This window comes from Pogona vitticeps, chromosome 7 (assembly GCF_051106095.1).
Source record: "Pogona vitticeps strain Pit_001003342236 chromosome 7, PviZW2.1, whole genome shotgun sequence".
NCBI lineage: Eukaryota > Metazoa > Chordata > Lepidosauria > Squamata > Agamidae > Pogona > Pogona vitticeps.
This window is the reverse complement of record NC_135789.1, coordinates 16,581,992-16,604,285: the sequence shown is the minus strand read 5'-3', so window position 1 is coordinate 16,604,285 and position 22,294 is coordinate 16,581,992. Positions and strand designations below refer to the sequence as shown.

Here is a 22,294-nt window from a genome sequence, read left to right as displayed (position 1 = left end):
TGGCTTTCTCTGTCCGTGTGAGGCTCGGGGAAGGGAGAATCCGAGCATATGACATGAACCTGAGTGCTCAAAATTGTTACAATTCTGTTTATTCTAGGGGTCTATGGGTTTAAAGTGTGGGGCTTTAGCTAGTGTGCTTCCCAGCCCGGTGGGTGCCTGAACAGAGACCCCGGAGGTCTCATTTTCCAAATTAATATCCTATCAACGGGGCCAAGGAGCAGGTGGCAAAGAATGGTCATAAATATGGAAAAAGTGCTGTGCTTCGGTCAGGCAGACAGGGAATGCTGCTGAAACAATGTGGCGTTACAAATAATTCATGACGATGAATCCATGGCTCAGTCCTCGCTCTGACTGGCTTCAGATGGAAGCCCAGTGAGGCCCTACCACACAAGGGTGGAGCCAGAAAAGAAAGTCAGAAAAGAAGGCATGAGAAATGCAAGATTCGTGAGAATATGCGACAAGCAGACATGATTCAACGAGACGAGCAAGCACCTCTTCTGCATACGTGGTATGCAGATCGTCTCGACCAAACTTGTGGGGCAGTGGTTTTCCAACAATTTTGTCTAACTTTTACTACTTGAAGTCACCGGAAACATCTCGGTGTTGGGAAGAATAAACATTCGTAGATCATCATAAAAAATTACATCTTAAGTAGCTGAGTTGTTTCGTTGATGGCAATGAGGGTGTAAGACTATTCCTTTGGCAAAATATTAACATTCCATCTTCTATTCACAAACCAACATATATTTGTTATTTTGCCTTGCCCCAAATTTTTCCCCCTGGGGGACGTTCCTTCCCCCTCCCTCAAATTTAGGCCATTATCCTCCTTTTTGAAATGGGTTTATTGGGGTCGGAGCAGGAGCAACTAAAAAGTCAAGGAAAACCCAATTAATTTGAAATGTACTACAAATCCCAGGATGCCATGCTGCCTCGAGGACTCTAGGTGGCTGAGGCCAAAACGATACCATAAGTTACTTCCCCCAAATCACCACCACAACGATTCTCCTTAAAATGTAGAATTTCAAGTTCTGGTATGCTTATAAGACGAACGTTGTGGTTAAAATGAGACAAGTGGAGCCTGCAGTGCTTGCATATCGCCAGTGGGTGGCAGCGCAGGCTCGACTTTGCATTTCCCAGCACGATTTATTCCGCTACACATTGAAAACAAGCAGCTGTTATTAGTCTATCTCAGCATTGTGGCAAAATTAAAGGAAAGTAAAGTAAAAAAGAGCAAAGAAAAAAGAAAATGCAACATATCCATCCACTTGTGTCTGAAAAAGTGAATTTTGATTCACAAAAGCCTCCATGGGAAATAAATCTGTTCTTTTTTTTTTTACAATGCTGTAGTCAGTATTTTGCTTTTATCTCATCCTCCTCCCTGCAGCTCTGATTACGAAGACCTAGCCGTTAAACCCATGCCCCGAAAGTAGCACTATAATCCGGTTTGGGGGGCTGGTTCTATCCATCAAGCAGTCTGAGCTTTCCTTAAAAAAAGACACACAAGTGGCTAGACCTCAAAAGATTGTAAATCATCTCCTACCCCATCCTCTCTGGCAAGGATGAAGGAGTGCAGCTGTCTCCTTCAAAAGATGGAGAGAAATCTTCTATCCCCCCCCCAGGTTCTTGCATGAGTTTGTGCCACATTTGCCTGTATATTTTTGGTTTTGTGCAAAATTGCCCCATTTGGACATAAAATCGGTAAAATTCACACCATTGCCTGCACTGGCCGAATTGTCCAAAATAAAGATGACACTTATTTTCTGAATGAACCTGAAGCCCTAGATGGGTTATTTACATCTTCTGTAACAACCAGCCCATCCTCCTGGGGTTGCTGTACAAATGTGTACTATATTTCTCAAGATGTGCGAATACGATGAATATTTTGTTTCAATTGCCAGAGACCTTAACGGAGGAAAAGACTCTTAGCCTCGTTTCCACATTGGCTGTAACGGACCGTAGGCACCGCTAAAAATTCCTCATTGGGAATAGGAGAGATTGATCTGCCTTTCTTTCCATCCATCTATTCCTCAATAGGAATTCTTCTGGTTAAGAGTACAGAATTAATGTCCAGTATCGGGCCATGATCTGCCGTACGACTAACAAAACCCAGAAAAAGTTACGGCGCTAAATTTATCGAGCAGAATAAAGGCCTAGGGGGCCCATCCGTTTCCTGAGAATTGAAATTTTCTTCCTAAATATTCTGGCTCTTAAGCCTTCGCGAATTTCACAGAGACACACTGAAGTGTGCAGGAAACCCCGGCTGGATCCTTGGGAAGCCAGAATCAGGGGGTGAAATAACATTTCTTGACCAGACGTGCTCTGCTCAGCTTCTGGATTAGACAAAATCTCAGCATCAGGTCTGCAGGGCAATAAACACCATCGGATCAACCCCAGAGGGTGTAAATCATTACATTTTTTTTTATCGGGCAATTTGTCTGAGGGGTTCAAGGGCAACAAAGCAGGTGTTTAAACCCTGTCCTTGTACTGTCGCCACTTTGGGAACCCCCAACCTCTTGAAATACGGTCCGTGCCCCTCGAGGCGAAGTCCGTTCCTTTCTCAATTTCCTTTGCCTCTGAGCTGGCAAGAATCAGATTTATTTTATTTTATTATATTTTTGGAAAACCCTAAATGCAGGAGAAATCAAATCATACAAGATTTCCCCGGTCTGTGACAGTGGCCCCTTTCTTCTCAAACCATCGGGGGTGACTTTGTCCACCCCACACTGCCCTCCAAGCTGTTCTCTTTCATTTTGTGTGTGTGTGCGTGTGCGCGCACACGATCAAGCTTTCTCAGCTCACACGGTGAGGCCATGGGGGGGCTGGATTTGTAAATTTTTAATTCCTAGCCTAGAGGATGCTGCCCCCCCCCGGTGCCTCCAGCCTGCGTCGGCTGCAGTGGTGCTGCATTTAGTAATCTGCACGGCGCCCTTTGCAGCACCAGCAGAGAGACTGCACTATAATTTCTCCAGCGTTCAGCCGTGTTTTGCCAAGTCAGCAGTTCCGCGCTGGAGAAAACCATTCCGTCTCTCTCTCTCTCTGCCTCCCTTGCTCCTCACCTCCTCTCGGCCCCTCCGAACCACGCCACCGCAGCGCCCATGCGGCACTTTCGCACCTGGTCCCCCTCTGCAGTCAGAAGTGTGGTTCCCTCTCCCCTCCTGCCTCTCCCTCACTGTCTTTTCCCTCTGGGAGAGCCAGGCCACACACCACCATGGATACACGCAGGCACACGCGGACTGAAAGCAAAACCCACAGAGGGATACAGATCCCTTCCCCCCCCCCCCGCGCGCCCTCCCGGGTGTCTCCTGCTCAGGCTTGGAGAGAAAACAGGGTTTATCGCCAAATAAAATGGCCCACTTCACCCACACACACCCCCAAACAAGGATGAAAAAAGAAACAAGCTGTTTAATAATAATAATAATAATGCCAACCTATGGCTCTGCAGGCAGAGACCTAAAACTCCTGAGCTATTCATTAAGGATCATCATCACCCAGCACAAATTGAAAGGATCCTAGAGATCATCCAGTCTAGCCCCTGTCAAGGAGGTATGGTGGGGGATTCAAACTCACAATCTCTAGCTCTGCATAACTTTCTTAGCACTTTTTTGTTGTTATTTCCCCAGGTTGTTTCAACAAAAAATTTTTAAAAGATGTTCGCCCTGCTTGGGTAAATGTGCCCCCGTTTGTTTGCTTGTTTATTTATTTGTTTGTTATGATTTGGGTTTATTGCTGTTCCTGATTGATTGTTACTGACTGGAAACCAGCTAGAATTGTGCCTCACATTAAGGGGGATATATAGAAGCCCAAGAACAAAAGGAAGGAAGGAAGGAAGGAAGGAAGGAAGGAAGGAAGGAGCTGATGAATAGATGGAAGGGAGGGAGGAGTGGATGATGGATGATGGAAGGAAGGAAGGAAGGAAGGAGCTAATGATGAATAGAAGGAAGGAAGGAAGACGATGGATAAAAAGAAGGAAGGGAGGGAGGGAATAAATTCTACTCCCAACCCTAAGTTTCTCCCCTAAAAGAAAAGAAAAGGGGGTGGACTGAAAGCAAGGAGGGGTGGGGAAGATAAAGGAGCTACTTATTTTTCCAGGCTTGCAAAAAAAAAAAAAGAAAGAAAAAAGAAAAAAAGAAAGGAACCCGTTATTTTTCAAACCCTGCAGCAGGAAACCGGAAGAGCTTCTTTTTAAAAAGAAAACTCTCCCAAGCAGAAGGCGGGGGAAAAGGGGGTGGGAGGAGGTGGCACCGCCCGGGGTTACCCGTCAGCCCTTTCGTGCTGCGAACGGCCGGTGCCCTCTGCCAAGCAAGGCAAAGGGGAAGGAGGAGACCGTCCCCTTGGCAGGCCGCCCACGGGGCCAGGGCCTTGCTTCTTAAAGAAGCGGCCGCACCGCCCGTACCACGAGGGGAGGGACGGATCCGGGACCGGATGGGGGCGAAGGAGGAGGTGGAAGGAAAAACAAAATGAGAGAGAGAGAGAGAGATTCAATGAAGTCTCCGAACTTCCTTCCCAGCACGTGTCAGACTTTTTTCTTTTTTGTGGTGGTGGTTGCTGATTTTCAAGCCACCTTTAAATTATGTTCTGTGCTGTCCAGTCGTCTCCAACTCCCAGCAATCCCATGAATAATGTGTTCCCTCCCAAATGCCCCATCCTTTCTCCTGCCCTGGGAGTCTGATCTTCCAGCACTATCGCTTGTTTCATTTCACCCTGTCCTGACCCTCAAGGCAAACCCAACCCAAACCTTGCTCTCCGCTCGCCACCTCAAAAGCCGTGGCTTCCTTGATGGCGTGGATGCCTCTCTCGCAAGGGTCTCCCTCTTTCCCCGTTGGCCTTTCACCTTTCTCAGCGTTATATTGGCAAGATATAAGGAGAATATGACAGACCATCGTCCCCTCTCTCTTGACCTCTTCGGTTTGCACAGCTTTGTTACCTCGAAGGACAGTTCAGCGAGTCGTCGTTTTTTAAATTACATTTTAATTAAACAGTTCCTCTGTGGACTGGGGGGTGGGTGGGCGCAGGTCTATTTAAGGACCAAGAAATTATTCAGAAGGAAGGAAACAACTATCATCCAGTTTCCATACTGAATCTACTCCTTTTTTTTTCTTAATGAATTTTGCATGGATTTACTTTTACTCCCCACAGGGCCCTGGATTTTCCTGTTTCGCATCCGGAACTCTTCAGTTAGCACATTTGACTATGCATTTCTAAGGATTTCCCCCCATTAAATAAGTGGATCGAGGAAAACCGGTCTTCCTCCCTTTGCATGCATGCATGTATAATTCAGGTTTTACAGCTGGTGTGTCGTTTAGGGTCACGCTCGGAAGAACTGGTGTGAATCCACACGAGTACAAATTCTCTGAGAAGAGCGTGTTCCTTGTGGCAATGAGTTTCAGGAGATGCAAAGAAAAGGAAGCCCTCCTGTTATCAAGACTTTGGGAAGGAGGCAAATAATCTTTTGCTTTTCTCAAAACAAATGAGGAGCCTCCATCTCCAGGGGCAGTCAAGCTGATACAAGAGGCGAAATGACAGGGGAGGCTCTGTAGCTCCTTATAGGCTTTCTGGGGTGGGGAATGGGGACCATTCGTCCCCAGACACAGCTGGGGAAGGGGGGGAATTCATAACCAGAGCAGGCAGCCAACAGTAAGTACTGGACCCCAGGAACTGGGGATAAAACGCTGTCCTCTTGCTCCTCCCATATCTCCCAAATGCTGTTCACACACATGGATGCCCATGAGAGTGGGTCCGTGGCTCCTAGCTAGAAAACGGAGCCTCCCTACTTAGGAGCAGTCTACCACTGCGCGGGTCCCCAGCCGGGATTCTGGGGAGTGCGCTGTGAAAATAACTTTTCTGTTGGACTTTACAACCCCCAGGACTCATGTCAGAAAGCCCAGCCGGCAGAGGTGCTAAGATTTAAATTTAACATTGTTTCTGGCGTTTTTACCTGTTTTTAAATATTCAGTGTATATTCAGGTCGGGTTTTTTTGAGTTTAATAGGGTTGTGTTTTTTTCTTTAATATATACCTCACTGCAGTTTTAGTTGCACTCTTTTTTAATACCGTAAGCCGTCTCAAGTCCTCTTATTGGGAGAATGGGAGGGGCTATAAATAAGACAAATAAATAAAGCTAGACCTTAGAAAGAACATCAGCGCTAAAGCACTTGTGTGAAAAGGGTCGTTCTAGCGCTAAACTAGAGCAGTCGAGGGAAATCACTTCCATGTTCCAGACTCTCGGAAAGCAACCTTTTGACACCACGCTGGGATCGCAACCTATATTTTGCATCTGGACTTCCCAATGAGCATATTCAATGTTATGCAATCATAGCCTCGCCCTTTTTTGGGGTGTCCGACCCAGAGGGAGAGGGTTGTCCCGGAACTCACCTGCGCCTGATAGATGCTGCCCGGGTCGCGTGGCGCTAATCCCACGAAGCGGTTCGCAGGGGGTGTGCCTGGCGCGGAGTAGGCTGAAAAGGGGAAGGAGGGAGGGAGGGAAATGAGAGGATGCCAGGAGAAGAACAGGGTAAAAGAAACACCACAGCTTTTAGACCTCAGATTCTTATAAAACTTTTTTTAAAATTAAAATTAAATATTTGTGTTGTTTTGCATGAAATGGGAGGAGGAGTGAGTTAATTTAGCAACAACCAGAAGGCAAGGGAATGTTCACACCTGCCTTGAGGGCAGCAATATAACCTAGAACAGCAAATAGCCGCCAATTAACAAGTCGCTGCTCAAATACCTAGCTGGAGCTGGTCACACAACTGGCACAAAACTAGGCATTCAAGCGGTGACTTGTTAATTAGAGGTTATTTGCTGTTCCAAGTTGCATTCCCACATTTATGTGGGACTAAGTATCCCCTGGGATTACTGCTGATAAACACACAGAGACACACAATATCACAATCCTGGCCACCAATTTTCACCGTTTTGATACCCTTCCCCATCCGTCAAGTTACTTTCTATCATTCCCACCAGTGGAATATTCCAGTGTAGAGAGTCTGCACTAGGTTTTAATCCAAACACACTTAGGGTAGAATTACATGATACCATCATCATGCCATTATAAGGGAGTTTCATAGAAAATGAAAGTCAGTCGTCATCATCTTAGAACTGCACAGCTGGAAAGGACTCTAATGGTCAAACAGTCCAGCCCCTGTCAAGGAGGCCCAGTGGGGGATTCAAACTCCCAACCTCTGGCTGCTCAGCCAGATGCCGAAACCACTGAATTACATCCCAGTCTGCATCTTGACAACTAGTTATGTGATTAGCCACTGAGAGGTCAAGCCAGAGCTTCTGGCCACTCTGGTATGGAGCTTTGAAGGAATGGTGTGTCTGAAAGGAAAACACCCCGAGAGAGAAAAATATACCTTCCCCCCCACACACATACACCCCATGTGATCTAGCCCTCGGAGACCAAGCAAATGGGCTTTTCCAGTTAAAGGGACCGATTCCTCAAAAACAGAGGTGAGAGGAAGGGTGATTGGAATTGCTCAGAAGATGAATCCCAAATATTTAAAAATGGTGACCAACGGAACACGACAGGCTTTTCTGTTCCTTAAATAAGGCAGGAGGGCAAAGGGGTAGAGCGGCTCAATAACAGTCCATTTAACTTCCCAAGCCTTGCATTTACTTAACAGTCATACCCTGGGACGAGTTACTTTTTTCAGATTACTGTACCCAGCCAGCTGGAAGAGACTTCAGTCTAAGAAAGGAACTTCCCTTATAAGTGTTTCCAGAAAGGGTGTCTGTTTCCAACTCTCCCACTTCCTGAGCCACCAGAGAAAAGCAAAAGAGACACCGGGGCCAGCCGAAGCCTCATCCCCTCCACCACCACTTTGTCAGCATGGCCCAGGGCCAAGAAAGATGGGATATGTAGTCCAAACACACGGGGAGGGTAGTAACCTCTCCAGCCCTGAGGCTGGGGGCATTAGAAAGGTGTGATCCTCTAACACAACTCTTTTTTCTTTATTTTAAACCCTTCAACCCCAAATTTTAAAATCTGCCTGACCATAAGAAATTTCAGTATTAAAGGAAGTATTTCTCAGGTATGAAAACCTGGCATCAGCAAATAGATCCAGAGGGATACAAAGTGTTTCTCTCATTTTTTTTCTCCCTGAAAAAATATACAGTAGCACACCCCCCCCATATCCGCAAGAGAGCGGCTCCCATTTTTCAGCATCCCGCGTATGTTGAAAACCGTGGATAATAGCGAACACTATTATAATAACAACCAGTGTATGCAACATGGTCTTTGACTTCCTCTAGTGGCCAATTCTGGTAACTTCACCATGAGAAATATATATTTTAGAGATTTTTCTTTTAATAGTTTCAGACCGTGGATAAGTGAATCACTGGATATTGATCCTGCGGATAAGGGGGTACCACTATACATTGCTATCTCCATCATAAGGAACAATGATTTTTCAGATAAATTCTTACTTTTAAAAAACATTTCTTTTCTCTCTCGCGCGCGCGCACACACACGCACCTAACCATCACTCGTACTTCGGTACACAATGACCTAAATCGTTTGCTCAGATCAAATTTCAGCACAGGTCTGGAAGTCAATTCTGGTAGGCTGAATGTGATCTTCCCTTGCAGCTGGTGTTAGATTGAGCTAAAATGTTATCATCCAATCTTGCGTTTCAGATAGTAACAAACCATTCTGTTCCGAGCCTTCCTTCCTTCCATCATCACCTCCGTCCTTCCTTCCTTTCATCATCTCCTTCCTTCCATCATCAGCTCCTTCTTTCCTTGCTTCCCTCCCTCATCAGCTCCTTCCTTCCTTCCTTCCTTCCTTCCTTCCTTCCTTCCTTCCTTCCTTCCTTCCTTCCTTCCTTCCTTCCTACCTACCTACCTACCTACCTACCTACCTACCTACCTACCTACCTACCTACCATCATCAACTCCTTCCTTCCCTCTCTCCTACCAAAACAACACTGTGCAATATCTTAAAGATATACAGAATATTTTAAAAAGAGAGCTTTTCTAAACATTTTGAACCCACCAGGAGTCCTTTGCAGACTGCTCCCCATTAGTAGGAAATAGGTAATTCGACCCCCACACGCCCAAACTGGTATGCACAGAGACACCGCCCCGGTTTTATTCAGACAGAAACCCACACAGGCAGCAAGAAAGATCCATGGAAAGAATTTTACACTAAATCCTTCCGCCTCACGGCTGAGCCGTGATGAAAGACAACTCATTGTGCTGGACCCTGAGCAACACCCGAGCAAACCCTCAGCTCCTCGTCACTGGGAGAGGAATAAAATAAGGTTCTCCAAACCTAAAGTGGTTTCAGGAGAACAATCCTGCGAGGTACTAGTTCCCCTTTATTTGGCACCGGTTAGGTCTCCTCTGGAGTCCTGTGCCCAGTTCTGGACATCGCACTTCAAGAAGAAGGATGCCAATAAACTTGAGCAAGTTCAGGGGAGGGAAGGAAGAAGGATCAAGGGACTGGAAACCAAGCCCTATATCTGGAGAAAAGACGGAAAGAACTGGGCCTGTTAAGACTTAAGAAAAGAGGATGGAGAGACGAGAGGAGAGCCCTCTTCAAAGACTAGAAAGGCTGTCCTACAGAGGAGGGGCAGGATCTGTCCTCCATCCTCCCAGAGTGCAGGACCCATAAGAATGGGCTCAAAGGACACAAAGCCAAATTTTGGCTGAAGATCATGAAAAAAAATTCTGCAGGGTTCAGGGGACTTTAGCCAACAATACCCCAGTCCTTTCAGGTGCCTGTAATTGCTTCGAATATGAAATAATGGCTTCTCTTGGACGTGATGAAGATGGAGAAAGTGGCTGGCTGGGGCTAAGTGGCATGGGAGATGCAAGGTGTTATGGGACTGGTGGTTTCCTGAGACGCATCCTGCATGGAACATAATAGCCAGGGAGATCCCCCCCACAGACCCATAACGCCTTGCATCTCCCATGGAATTTAGTCCCCACTGAGTCATCACCATCTCTGGGGGAAAAAAGAAACCATTAATATCTTAAAATCCAAAGCCTACCAAGTCTTAAACATTAGCGCAAGACGTGTCATTATGGGCTCAAGGAACAGAAAGCCAGATTGAGGCTGAATATCGGGAAAAACTTCCTGACTTTTAGAGTGGTACGATGGCAGGACCTTGGGAGGCAGTGAGCGCTACAGCGTTGTGGAGGCATTCAAGAGAAAATCTGACAACCCTCTTTCCAATCTGCTTGGATTTGGATTCCTGCCTTGAGCAGGGGGTTGGACTCAATGGCCTTATAGGGTCCCCCTTCCAACACCATGATTCTTTGATTCTACGATTCTAAGATCTGAGTTTGCTGCTTAAATGAGGACCCGGACAGACCTGATTCAGGCTTCTTCTATGTTTGGGCATTTTCCCAAGTAGCAGAGTAGACCAGGATTTAACCAAGCCTCCGCCCACCATTTACCCACCAACCATAGCTTTAACCCAGCTGGGACCAGCCCTGGGGTTTGAGGCCTTGTTTCAATCAAAATCTGGAACGGTTCCTTCGTAAGAGATGAAACTCAACGTTTAAGATGCTGCTTAAATTTTTGCACAAACCTCAAGAGCGGTTGCCGGACGCTTTTGAATCCAGTCCTTTTGGGGTCCTTTTTACAAGTGCAAGCGTTGTTCCAGAAAGGGGAAAAGATGATGAGTTTTCTGCTCCCTCTTCTCACCAAAAATCCCTTCTGTAGGTTTTGCCCAAATTTGGAAACTTAGATGTGTGTGTATGTGTGTGAGAGAAAGAATCGTTGTTGTTGGTTTTTTTCAACGGCAGGCCAGAGGCCAGCGATTCTCTGCGGGTTTGACCAACTCACAACAGGCATTGAGAAATATCAAGAAAGCCTGTCTCCTCGAAAACAATTCAGAGCTGTCTTTAGGCCAGTGGTGCCTAGTGGTTACTGCGCTGGACAAGGGCGTTTAAGTGCGAATCCTCCCTGGGCCAGGAAACTTGCTCGGGCCAGGCTCACTCTCTGCGCCTGATCCTACCTCACCCCACGGTTGTGAGGAAAAAAAACGCAGACAAGAGAAGCCATCTATGCCAGATAAGACATGCTGAAGAAAATACAGAAACGTAACAAGCCGTAACAAATGTTAATATTTAAATGTGAGAATATTTTATCCCTGTTCTAACAAATGTTTGCCTGGATCCTTGTTTGAAATTATGTTTGGATGCAACCCTCCGGACTGTAGCAGCGTTTTATATTCAACAGTCTCTGTTGAAGGACAGTGTTTAATCACAGCAATGGCTGAGAAACGGGGAAGGCAGCAGGAAAAGAGGAAGACCCAGTACGAGACAGACGGACTCCCTAAAGGAACCACAAGTTTGTGTTTATAAACGCTGTTGAGGACGGGGGCTTTTGGAGATGGTTCATTCCTGGGGTGGCTGGATGGCATAGAACAACCAACAGCTTTTTAAAATGAGGAACGGCCTCAGTTTTAATTCATGCCCTCTAAAACCCTCTAAAACACAATCCTTGATCCCCTCCTTTCCTCTGAAGGAAAGCGTGGCTACAGGGCGGTCTGGGTTTTGTGGGTCACGGTGGCCGGGAGTGAAACGGATGATCGATGAGAAGCTGATGGGCGCGAGGCGGGCGTGCTGGGGAGGGACAGGTAGGAGGGGGGAAAAAGAGGCCGGGGTGGGTGGGTGTGAGACGGGTGGGTGGGCATGCTTACTGGGAGACGTCGGTGAAGTGCTCCCTCCCTCGGACGCGGTCGTGGTAGATTTGGTGTCGGGAGAGATGGCCAGGCGGGGCATGCCCGGGGGTGGCGGCGCCAACATCTGGGTGGAAAGGTAGTGCCCAGGTACCTTCACTTGACCACCTCCATTTAACTAAAGGACATAATAAAACAAGAGACAGAGGAAGCCGTTAGCACCGCCCACAGGAGCCGCCTGCCCCGCCCTGGGGGAACCTCCCCCCCTCAAAAAAGGGGAAGGGGCAGGCTTTGCCCGGGACCACCGGAACTGTGGCCAGCTCACCTGCCACTGGACATGGAGGTTCCATCCGACAGCCACGGCTCGTAGCCGTGGCTAGAGCCTTTCATTACTCCCTCCATTCAATTCTTTCCACCATCCCACCCCCAAGCACGTTTTCTGCGGGCAAGTGGTTTAATGGAGGGCCCCAAAAGTTACCCTTTTTGCATATATTTATTTAGTGTTGTCATTTCTTGTAGCGATGCTGGAAAAGTAATTTGCTGCGTTTTTAAGCTACGGTTATTATTTTCCCTTGTCCCCACTTTAAGACCGAGAGGAGGGAGACCAAAAGCATTTAAAAATGATGCCCAAAGGGTGTTTAAAAAGGCCTTAAAACAGCCTTTAACTTGAAGGACACGGAAAATGCCACATGTGATGCTAAAGGTAACTTTTAACTCTGCAATTTAGTTCTGTTTTTTCCCCCCCTTAATCCTCGATTCACACTTCCGAGGCACGTTGTTCAACTAAGGGCGGGATGCAGTTGTGTAAGATAAAGGTAAGTGAGGGGCAAAAGATTTTAAAAACACAAATATAGAAGATGAAAATTAAATAATTTGGTCTCTGACTGAGGAGTCCAGAGGTTGGGAGTTCAAATTCCCCCCCCCCCACTGGGCCTCATTGACAGGGGCTGGACTTGATGATCCTTAGGGGTCCCTTCCAGCTCTGCCGTTCTAAGACAATGATAATGATGACAGAGAGCTCGGGGGTTGAGGTCTCTGGCTGTGGAGCCAAAGGTTGGGGGTTCGAATCCCCCACTGGGCCACCTGGAAAAGGCAATGGACTCCAGAATCCACAGGGTCCGTTCCAGCTCTGCCGTTCTAAGATGATGATGATAATGATAATGATGATGATATAACTACCCCTTCTGTGAACAGCAGACTCCACTGCGTTAAAGTCCTCAACTGCCATTCACATGGCAGTGCCAGAGTGGAAGAATAGAAACCGGCCCTGTCCCAAACGAATATCAGCTGTATTTTTTTTCTTTCTGATGATGATAATTATATCTGCATTAATATTCTGTTTTTGTGTTTGGAGAAGAGGGCTAAACAGAGGTGGAAGGAACCGAGACAGTCACATCCCTAGGGGGAAAAAAAAATCCTTCAAAGGAATCTGGGCTAACGTGGCAGAGATACACAAGAAATCTCCACCTTTTCTTTTTGGCATTTGTGATCTCTGTTCTCAGTGCGTTCAAGCGAAGGGCCTGTTCGCACGCGGAATTCAAGCCGGAGTTTGCAGAAAATCTTGGCGAAAAGATGGCAAGCTTCCCAGATCTCAGAGAGGAACAGCAGCGTATACCAAATACACAAGTTTGCCCGAACTCCAAGGTTTATCTAAGTGATATGGAAAACGTTTGCAGGATGCTATAAAACATCAGTTACAATTCGGAGACAGACGAACATTTAAAGCGACCCGGGAAGGCTGGCCTGACACAGACTCTCTTTGAAGGAGGTGCTGTTTTTAAGCAAAGAACGTTCACTGGATTTCTTCTTCGTGTGGCTCTCAGTGGCTTTCACCCGGTGCAACACCCTGATAAATTTTAATTTTAAATTTTCCTTTCCAACACACACACACACACAAAAAGCCACCCTTTCTGCTGAGAGGGAAGGAAAGGGTGGTTTCTGGGCCCCGTCGAGGGCTTGGTAAAATGCTGCCAGCTTCGAGGATCAAACCAAACGGAGCACACCAAGAAGAAAACACAGAAGGGCCGGGTGATTAGGAAGAAAGATGGGAACAAGCCAGGGAGTGCTTCATTCAGATCAATAATGTGTATATAACAGATAATCGTTTCGTGGTACCCCAGAGACGGGCAGAGTCCTTTCAGTGTTAGATCTCATGGGTTACATAAAACACAGAGTCAACCGTGGAGTAAAATATTTAGGCTACCTACACAGGGCAGGCACTTGCGTGGGATGTCACACCTCGCGTACTGCTCAGTTACATGAGTGGAAAATATACAATGTTTTTTCCCTGCTGGAGGAGATTATGATGAGACTTCTTGTGTACTTTTTTTTTTTTTCATATTTCAGGACTTTTAAAAACATGCAAAGATTTTATGCAAAAACACCGGAAAACTTCCCAACTTTTTCACCGGCTCTTCTCCTGCTTCCAAGTCCATGGGGAGCCTCGGAAATGAGCAAGAAAACGGGTGCAAAGGAAGGAGGGTGAGCCCAAAAACCGAGGCCAGCTGGCCAAACCACCCAGGGTGCCTGTATTGATGCGGGGAGGGGAGCAAGAGGATACCACCCACCCCCTTTGTGTCAGCTGCCCTGCAGGTAGCCGGCATGCGAGTGAACTCTTTGATGGTACCGCCTGCTAAGAAAGCTACCCGATGGACATCAAACAGGAGTGCGCGCATCTCTGTGCATCTGGGGAAAGGGGAAAGCTACAGCCATACGGGAGGGCGATCGATTAAGAGTCCAGAGGAAAACGGCATGGATCAAAGAGGCCTCTGCATCTCCTCCTGCCTTGATCTATCACCCACGGACTATTTCCTCCACATTAGTGAGGTTGCCGCTTGAGCAGGATTGGACCGCTGCTCTCTCTACACACACCCCACGGACCCCGAGCCTCCTGCTAAGAGACCCCATCATTTGTTGTCCCACAACCTCAGACGCCAAGTTGGGAGAAATTTCATTTGGGGCGGAGATGAGATCAGGGTGGTTTGGGGTTACGAATCTCAGAACGTCTCACACAGGGCAAGGAACCAAAAAGGGGGGAGGAAGATACACACACCCCTTTTCTAATCTCAGTGATCTCTCCTCACGCAAGGTTTTTTTTTTGGGGGGGGTGTTGGTTAATTCCCCCCAAAAAACTCATGCGAAATCCTGTGGGATTTCTCAAATGGCGCATGGTGTTTTTTAAAACAACAACACAGAAGCAATCACAAATCTGTGCCGAATTGTTACGACGCCAGCTCAAAATGGCGTCTTTCACCACACCGGATTCCCTGAGAAAGGACAGAACATTTGGTAATTCTTTTGCTTGCAGGTGGAAAAGGGTGAAAGCCAAAAAATTAAACCACTCCCATGCCAAGATTGGAGCCTTTCTTTTCACAGAAACCCCGGAAACTCTCATTGCTACGTGAACAGCATCAGCTTGGCAAGATTTCTTAACCTGTCTTCCATAGCTTGGGGAAAAGGGAGGGAACTAGCACTACAACTCCCATCATCCACAACCATCGCTTCCCAGTGTTACATACAGCACTGATGTTACCTGTCTGTCATGGGTTTGGAGGGAAAGTTCCATCCTATGGGGAGTGGAAGGCGGGACATCAGGAGGAGGGGCTGTACTGTATAAATATGTGATGCCTGTGTGGAGAGTTTAAGAGATGCTGAGAGACACTGGGTGGTGACGAAGCAGCAGCTGGGAAGAAGAAGCTGTTGTGGGAGTCTGTGTGTCAGACAGGGTACTTCTGTGTGTCAGAGTACCAACCTGATAGGTTCAGGTGTCTGTTGGTTAGCCAGAACTGATAGGTTCAGGGTCTGTGCTTCAAGTTAAGGGTTCTGTGTGAACCAAACTGTATGCTTGTATGAGTGAGAATAAGCCACGTTACTTCATCCTATTCACCTGATTGTTTATTTTTCCCTGTGTGTATTTAAATAAACCTTATTCTTTTATTTGTTTAAAAATCCATCCCTGGTCTGTGTGACTTCTTATAGGGAATGGTTGGTGGCAGCTTAGTGTAACTGTGTGACATATCCCAATAGGTCTGGGTTTGTCACATTGATTGGTGTCCAGCGTGTGGGATACGACTGGTCCAGTTGTCCAGCGGTCCAGCAAAGCCTTGGCAAGTGTGCCCAGAGCAGGGGGGGTCTAGTCAGGGACAGTCTGAGGCGCGTAGGTAATCTTCTAGGTGTACCTCACGGGGAGGTGCGCTAGTAGAAGAACGTGCCAACTGGGGAGACTTAGATTAAGGTGCTCTGAGGCAGCCTAGTTTTGGCGGGAAAAAGCTGAGGCAAAACTGCGTAGTAACAGTGAGCTAGCTTGCCAGCTGAGAGGCCCAGCAGAGGGGGGCAGGCTCTGACTCGCTACTGTTACAAGTTAGTGCTGAAGAACAGCAGCAATCTCTAGGGAGAGCTGGTTCTGAGGCAAGAAGGAAAAAAGTGGTCGTTTTATTTTGAGGCTTGACTTTTTAAAGCAGCCTGTTCTGAGGGGGGATTATGCCCTTGACTCGAAGCCAGATGGCCGAAATGAGTGAAGTGAAAGACCCCCAGATTGACCAAGGTTCTGAGGATGAATTTGGCTCAGTGCAGGGTGACAGCACAGTAGAGCAGAACCCAGAACTTAGAAAATTGCTCATAGCCCAACAGCATGAACTGAGGATGAGGCAATTTGAAGTGGAGGAAAGATTAGAGAGAGAAAGAAGGGAGGAAAGGGAAAGGCAAATTGAAAGGGAGGAAAGGGAGAAACAGAGACAATTTGAATTGGCATTGGAGAGAGAGAAAATGGCGTTTGAATTAAGAAAACTGGAACTGATGAACCAGAACAATAATAACAATAGGGATTCTGAGGGAGGCCAATTGTCTAAGGCTGACCTGAAGAAATTCCCTGTGTACCACAAGGGAGATTGTCCTGAGGTGTTCTTTTCCTTAGTGGAAAGAGCGTTTGTGGACTTCTCAGTGAGGGAAACTGAGAAGATGACCATCAGGCGATCTTTAATCAGTGGTAGCCTGGCTGAGGTTTATGCCGAGATGCCTGAGGAACTTATGAAAGATTTTGCAGAGTTTAAAAAACTGGTGTTTGCCAGACATGGGATAAATGCGGAACAGCTGAGACAAAGATTCAGATCCCTCACCAAGAAACCAGAACAGACTTTTACCCAAGTGGGGGCCCAATTGGTGAGGCTGCTTGAGAAATGGCTATCGCAGGAGGGGACAGAGACCTATGAGCAGCTTAAAGATTTGATAGCGCTGGAACAGTTCTATTCAGTCCTGCATGGGGAATTGAAATTCCAGGTGAGGGAAAGGAAACCGAAATCTGTGGCAGAAGCCGCGGAGGTCGCAGATTTTATTTCCCAAATAAGAAAGCCCTTGGGTGAGGGGAAATCTGTAGGTAAACCCAAAGAAACCTACAGCAAGTACTCTCAGGGACCAGGGAAAAGCCAGCAAGGGGGAGGGGCCCATGGTGAAGGGAAGCCCTCAGACATGAAACCAAGACCTCAGATTTTGGAGGGAAAACCAAAACAAGATGAGAGAGAATCAAAATACACCAGAAAATGTTATTTCTGTCAGGGAAAGGGTCATCTAATCTCAGAGTGTCAGAAATTAAAGCAGCTAAAAGGAATGGTGCCTCAGGAGTCTAGTGGAACCAAGCCAAAAGCTGTGTTCTGTGTCCAGAAAGAGCAAGGCTCAGTCTCACTGAGGGAGCCTGTTGCCATGGCTACTCAGTCTGGAACAGCTACCGCTGCTGATCTGGCTGAGGAAAATGGTCCTCTTGTGGAGGTAAAGCGCTGCTTGCTGGTGAAAACAGATTCTCAGTTGTTTGAGACAGCAGGGGTGGACGTAGGAATACTTGACCGTCAGTATAGGGGGCTGCGGGACACTTGTTCCCAGGTAACCCTGTGCCATCCAGATATCATCCCTAGGGAGTTTATAATCCCAAATGAGAGCATGAAGGTGGCAGGGACTGAGGGGCAGGTAATCTCTCTGCCAGTAGCAGAGGTACCTGTCAACTTTCAAGGCTGGAGGGGAGTTTGGCGGCTAGCGATTTCATCGACTCTGCCAGCAGCCGTGCTCGTGGGAAATGACCTGGCTGAACATGTGAAACGGGTGCTAGTGGTTACACGCTCACAAGCCACCACGGGGACAGTTCAGGGGGGTAATGATGAGCCAGAGACGGAAGCAGAGGGGAGTTCAGAAGCTGTGGTGGAAACCTTAACCACAGACAGCAGATTTGGACAGGAGCAAAAGGCAGACGCCACTCTCCAAAAGTGTTTTGAACAGGTGACTGACGCCCAGCTAACACCTGAAACCCCAGTGAGATTTCTGGAGGAAAAGGGGATTTTATATAGAGAGACCCTGAGGAATATCTCAAAAGGGGGAGATGGGATCAGAAGTCAGCTGGTGGTACCTGAAAAGTATCGCCCCATGATCTTACAAAGGGGTCACTCTGACATGTTTGCTGCACACTTAGGGGTGAAAGGGCCCCTTGATTTGATCAAACAAAATTGGGAGCAGATCACCCAGGATGACCCACAAGACGTTGTGACATACATAGACACCTTGATGAATGACCTAAAGAGAAATCTAGAGCTGGCAGCAGAAAACCTGCAAGCTCAGAAGGTCAGACAGAAAACATGGTATGACCGCAAAGCTAGAGAGAGGCACTTTGACCCAGGGGAGGAAGTGCTTTGGCTTAGGCCCTGCAGAGAGAATAAACTGCAGCTCAAATGGGCAGGACCATATAGGGTCATTTCCAAGATGTCAGACCTGAACTACCTAATAGAGCAGGAGGAGAACCAAGCAAGGAGGGTGGTTCATGTGAATGCCCTAAAACCCTACTACAGAGGGGAACAGAGGGTTTTATTCGCGATAAAAGCAGCTGAGAGTGAGGAAGCTGAATTACCCTTCTGGGAGGGTAGAGGGGAAGTAAAATACAACCCAGAGGAGGTAAAGATCAGTCCTGCACTCACCCAAGACCAGCAGCAAGAACTAAAAATGCTGCTTAGTAAATATCAACAGGTGTTTTCCAACAAGCCGGGGATAGTGAAGGGAGTGATGCATCGGATCCACACAGGGGATGCACCCCCGCAGGCAGTATCCCCATACCGAGTAACGGGACCCTATAGGGACAAGGTGCGGAAGGAGCTGGACGAGATGCTTAGGGAGAACATAATCGTCCCCTCTTCTAGTCCTTGGTCCTCTCCGATAGTCCTTGTGGACAAGCCTGATGGGAGCATTAGGTTTTGTGTTGATTACAGGAAATTAAACCGTGTAACCACTCCTGATGCCTACCCAATGCCCAGGCTAGACAACCTGATTGAAACCATAGGAGGTTGTCGGTTCATCTCATCATTGGACCTGGTAAAGGGATATTGGCAATTAAGAATTGATCCCAGGGATCAAGAAAAGACTGCCTTTTGCAGCCCTTTTGGTCTCTATGAGTTTCGAGTCCTGAGCTTTGGTCTCAGAAATGCACCAGCCACATTCCAAAGGCTGATGGACCAGACCTTGGCAGGGCTCAGTGACTTTACAGTGGCCTACATTGACGACATAGGGATCTTCAGTAATACCTGGGAAGATCACCTGATACACCTGGAGTTAGTGCTGCAGAGGTTAAGTGCAGCAGGGCTAACAGTAAAGGCCAGCAAGTGTCAGCTGGGTAGCCCAGAAATAAAATACTTGGGTCACATGGTAGGGGGAGGAGTAATAAAACCCCTGGAGGCCAAAATAGAAGCTGTTCGTGATTGGCCTAGACCCAACACCAAGAAAAAGGTCAAATCATTTCTTGGGTTGGTGGGCTACTACAGAAAGTTCATCCCGAGGTTTAGCGAGATTGCGGCTCCGCTGACCGATCTGACGAGGAAGAAGGCTGATGACCGCATCCCGTGGACCAGCGACTGTGAGGCGGCGTTCCAGAGGTTGAAGGAGGCGTTAATCAACTATCCTGTCCTGCGTGCTCCAGACTTCGACCGGGAGTTCATCATCTACACCGATGCGTCTAACAGCGGGGTAGGAGCAGTTCTGTGCCAGGAGGATGAGAATGGTGACCAGCATCCAGTGTCCTACCTGAGTAGGAAACTTCAAAAAGGTGAGAGACATTTGGCAACCGTGGAGAAGGAGTGTTTGGCCATAGTCTACGCGATCCAGAAGGCCAAGCCTTACATCTGGGGAAGACATTTTGTTCTGTGTACTGACCATTCACCATTGCAATGGTTAAAGACAATGAAAACCCACAATAGCAAACTTATGAGGTGGGCTTTAAACCTACAGGACTATGACTTTGAAGTGAAGGTGGTCAGAGGGTCAGTGAACTGTGTTGCTGACGCCTTATCAAGAAGACCTGAAGATTGAAGACGGCGAAAGAAACATGGACTATGTGTATATATTGGTGACAAAAAGTTAAATGTACCTGTTTTTGAATTTGGTTTGTATGAATAAAGGTAAATTGATGTACTGTATATGGTAAATGTTTAAATGCATAATTGCTATGGTTAACTTAGAGTGTAAGTATAAGTAAGTATGATATGGTATGGTATGTATAACTGTTGTTGTATGTTTTATTCAGGTTGTTTTTTTGGTGAAAAGCACCTTAGCTTTCCCCCTACAAAACAACTTATAAAGAGGGGAGGTGTTACATACAGCACTGATGTTACCTGTCTGTCATGGGTTTGGAGGGAAAGTTCCATCCTATGGGGAGTGGAAGGCGGGACATCAGGAGGAGGGGCTGTACTGTATAAATATGTGATGCCTGTGTGGAGAGTTTAAGAGATGCTGAGAGACACTGGGTGGTGACGAAGCAGCAGCTGGGAAGAAGAAGCTGTTGTGGGAGTCTGTGTGTCAGACAGGGTACTTCTGTGTGTCAGAGTACCAACCTGATAGGTTCAGGTGTCTGTTGGTTAGCCAGAACTGATAGGTTCAGGGTCTGTGCTTCAAGTTAAGGGTTCTGTGTGAACCAAACTGTATGCTTGTATGAGTGAGAATAAGCCACGTTACTTCATCCTATTCACCTGATTGTTTATTTTTCCCTGTGTGTATTTAAATAAACCTTATTCTTTTATTTGTTTAAAAATCCATCCCTGGTCTGTGTGACTTCTTATAGGGAATGGTTGGTGGCAGCTTAGTGTAACTGTGTGACATATCCCAATAGGTCTGGGTTTGTCACACCCAGCTCTGTTTCTCCCACGTCACCTATGCCCCACTGCAGGGACAAGGTGGGGTTGATGGCAACAATAAGGGAGAGAATCTAAACCCATTTGTCTGTTTTTTTTACAACGAATTTTCAGAAATTCGCAAATCTTAGGCCTGGAAAAAGCTGGAGAGCGCAAATAATAATAATGGTAATAATGTGTTTGGAATGCTTAACTCTTTCAAGTGCCTGTGTGTTCGTCTCTGCCAAAGATGAGTTAGGGTTGCCTTTTCCCTCCTCACACACTGGTTCGACTTTAACCCAAGTCTGTCCAACCGATAGAGCGCGATCTTCTCCATATTGTGAACAGCTGTGCTTACAGAGTAAGGCCAACGCAAACGGGTGAGGCTCTTGTTTCAGTTCATTTCTGAGGAAGGTGCCAAGATTTTCCCCCTGACGTTCAAGAGGGAAAGAATCAAGGGTTTTAAAAAAAGGGAGAAAGCAAAACCGAATGTTCCCGCCACCGCTATTTTACAGTCAGGAAACTTCTTAAATCCAAAACAGAAAATAAATTAAGGCTGTAGTCCTCATGAGGTTCAAGAAAAAGTGGGAAGACTTTAGTTTGACTTGTCGGTTCTCTTTGCCCCTGTGCATTCCAAGCAGCACACCCCAAGCAGCCCGGCATCCCCGACCCCCATAGGGAGGCAGGGGCACCGGACAGACGCCACCCTGGCGATGCCTTACCGGTCCTGGCTGTTGACTGGACGGGTCGCAGGCCAACGAGACGAGGTCCTTCAGGGGATCCTGGGGGTTCAGGTGAGGCGGGTACCGTATGGCTGTGTGCGGGAAGTAGGTGGACGCTGTCTGGGGCAGGATCGAGGTGGTGGGGAAGTGCAGCGCGGAAGACGGGTGGGGACTTCGGGCAATACCTGCAGGGAGGGAGAGAGAGAGAGGAGACTGGGCGGCCTTCGTCAACCGGCCCCTTCTGTTCCCGGGCACCTGCAGCAGAGATCATGGAAGGTGGGGCAAAGCGGGCACCTTAGCCATCCCTCCAACGTCGTCTACCTTCTCTGCCTCTAGAGGCAAAGAAGTCACAAAGCTGGCCACTTTCTAAACCCCACCCTCAATCACCCAGTTACTCAACCTCTGACCCTCTGCATCCTCTTAACTCCTTGCATCTCACACTCCTGGCTCAGACAGAAGTGTTTGCATGTGACTCTTTCTCTCCATCTGCATCCCCTCAGCCTCTAGCTCCTTGCATCTCACACTGTTAGGTTTACCCTCTGCATCCTCTCACTCCTTGCATCTCACACTGTTTGGTTTACCCTCTGCATCCTCTCAGCCTCTAGCTCCTTGCATCTCACACTGTTAGGTTTACTGCTTCCTGCAACATCTCATCCCCTGAAATTTCAGGATCTAAACCTAAAAGCAGAGGGCAAGGCCATGGTGAGCCTCGTGGCACAATGGTTAAATTGCAGTACTGTAGTCAAGACTCTGCTCACAACCTCAGTTCGATCCCAACGGGCTCAGGTAGTCAGCTCAAGGTCGACGCAGCA

At 47.4% G+C, this 22,294-nt stretch overlaps 1 protein-coding gene across 5 annotated transcripts in view; it reads right to left on the bottom strand.

The window, feature by feature from the left end:
* Positions 1-22,294, bottom strand: part of NFIC (nuclear factor I C) — an 80,855-nt gene that overhangs the window by 2,271 nt on the left and 56,290 nt on the right. For 2 of the 5 annotated variants that reach the window (XM_078378849.1, XM_078378848.1), the window contains exons 8-11: positions 21,483-21,667; positions 20,976-21,191; positions 11,654-11,810; positions 6,372-6,454 (exon numbers count right to left, since the gene is read on the bottom strand). In XM_078378849.1, the coding sequence (XP_078234975.1) occupies positions 6,372-6,454; positions 11,654-11,810; positions 20,976-21,191; positions 21,483-21,667 (641 nt within the window). The remainder of the gene's footprint in view (positions 1-6,371; positions 6,455-11,653; positions 11,811-20,975; positions 21,192-21,482; positions 21,668-22,294) is intronic. The other 3 variants (XM_072978124.2, XM_072978123.2, XM_072978125.2) reach the window with 3 other exon arrangements.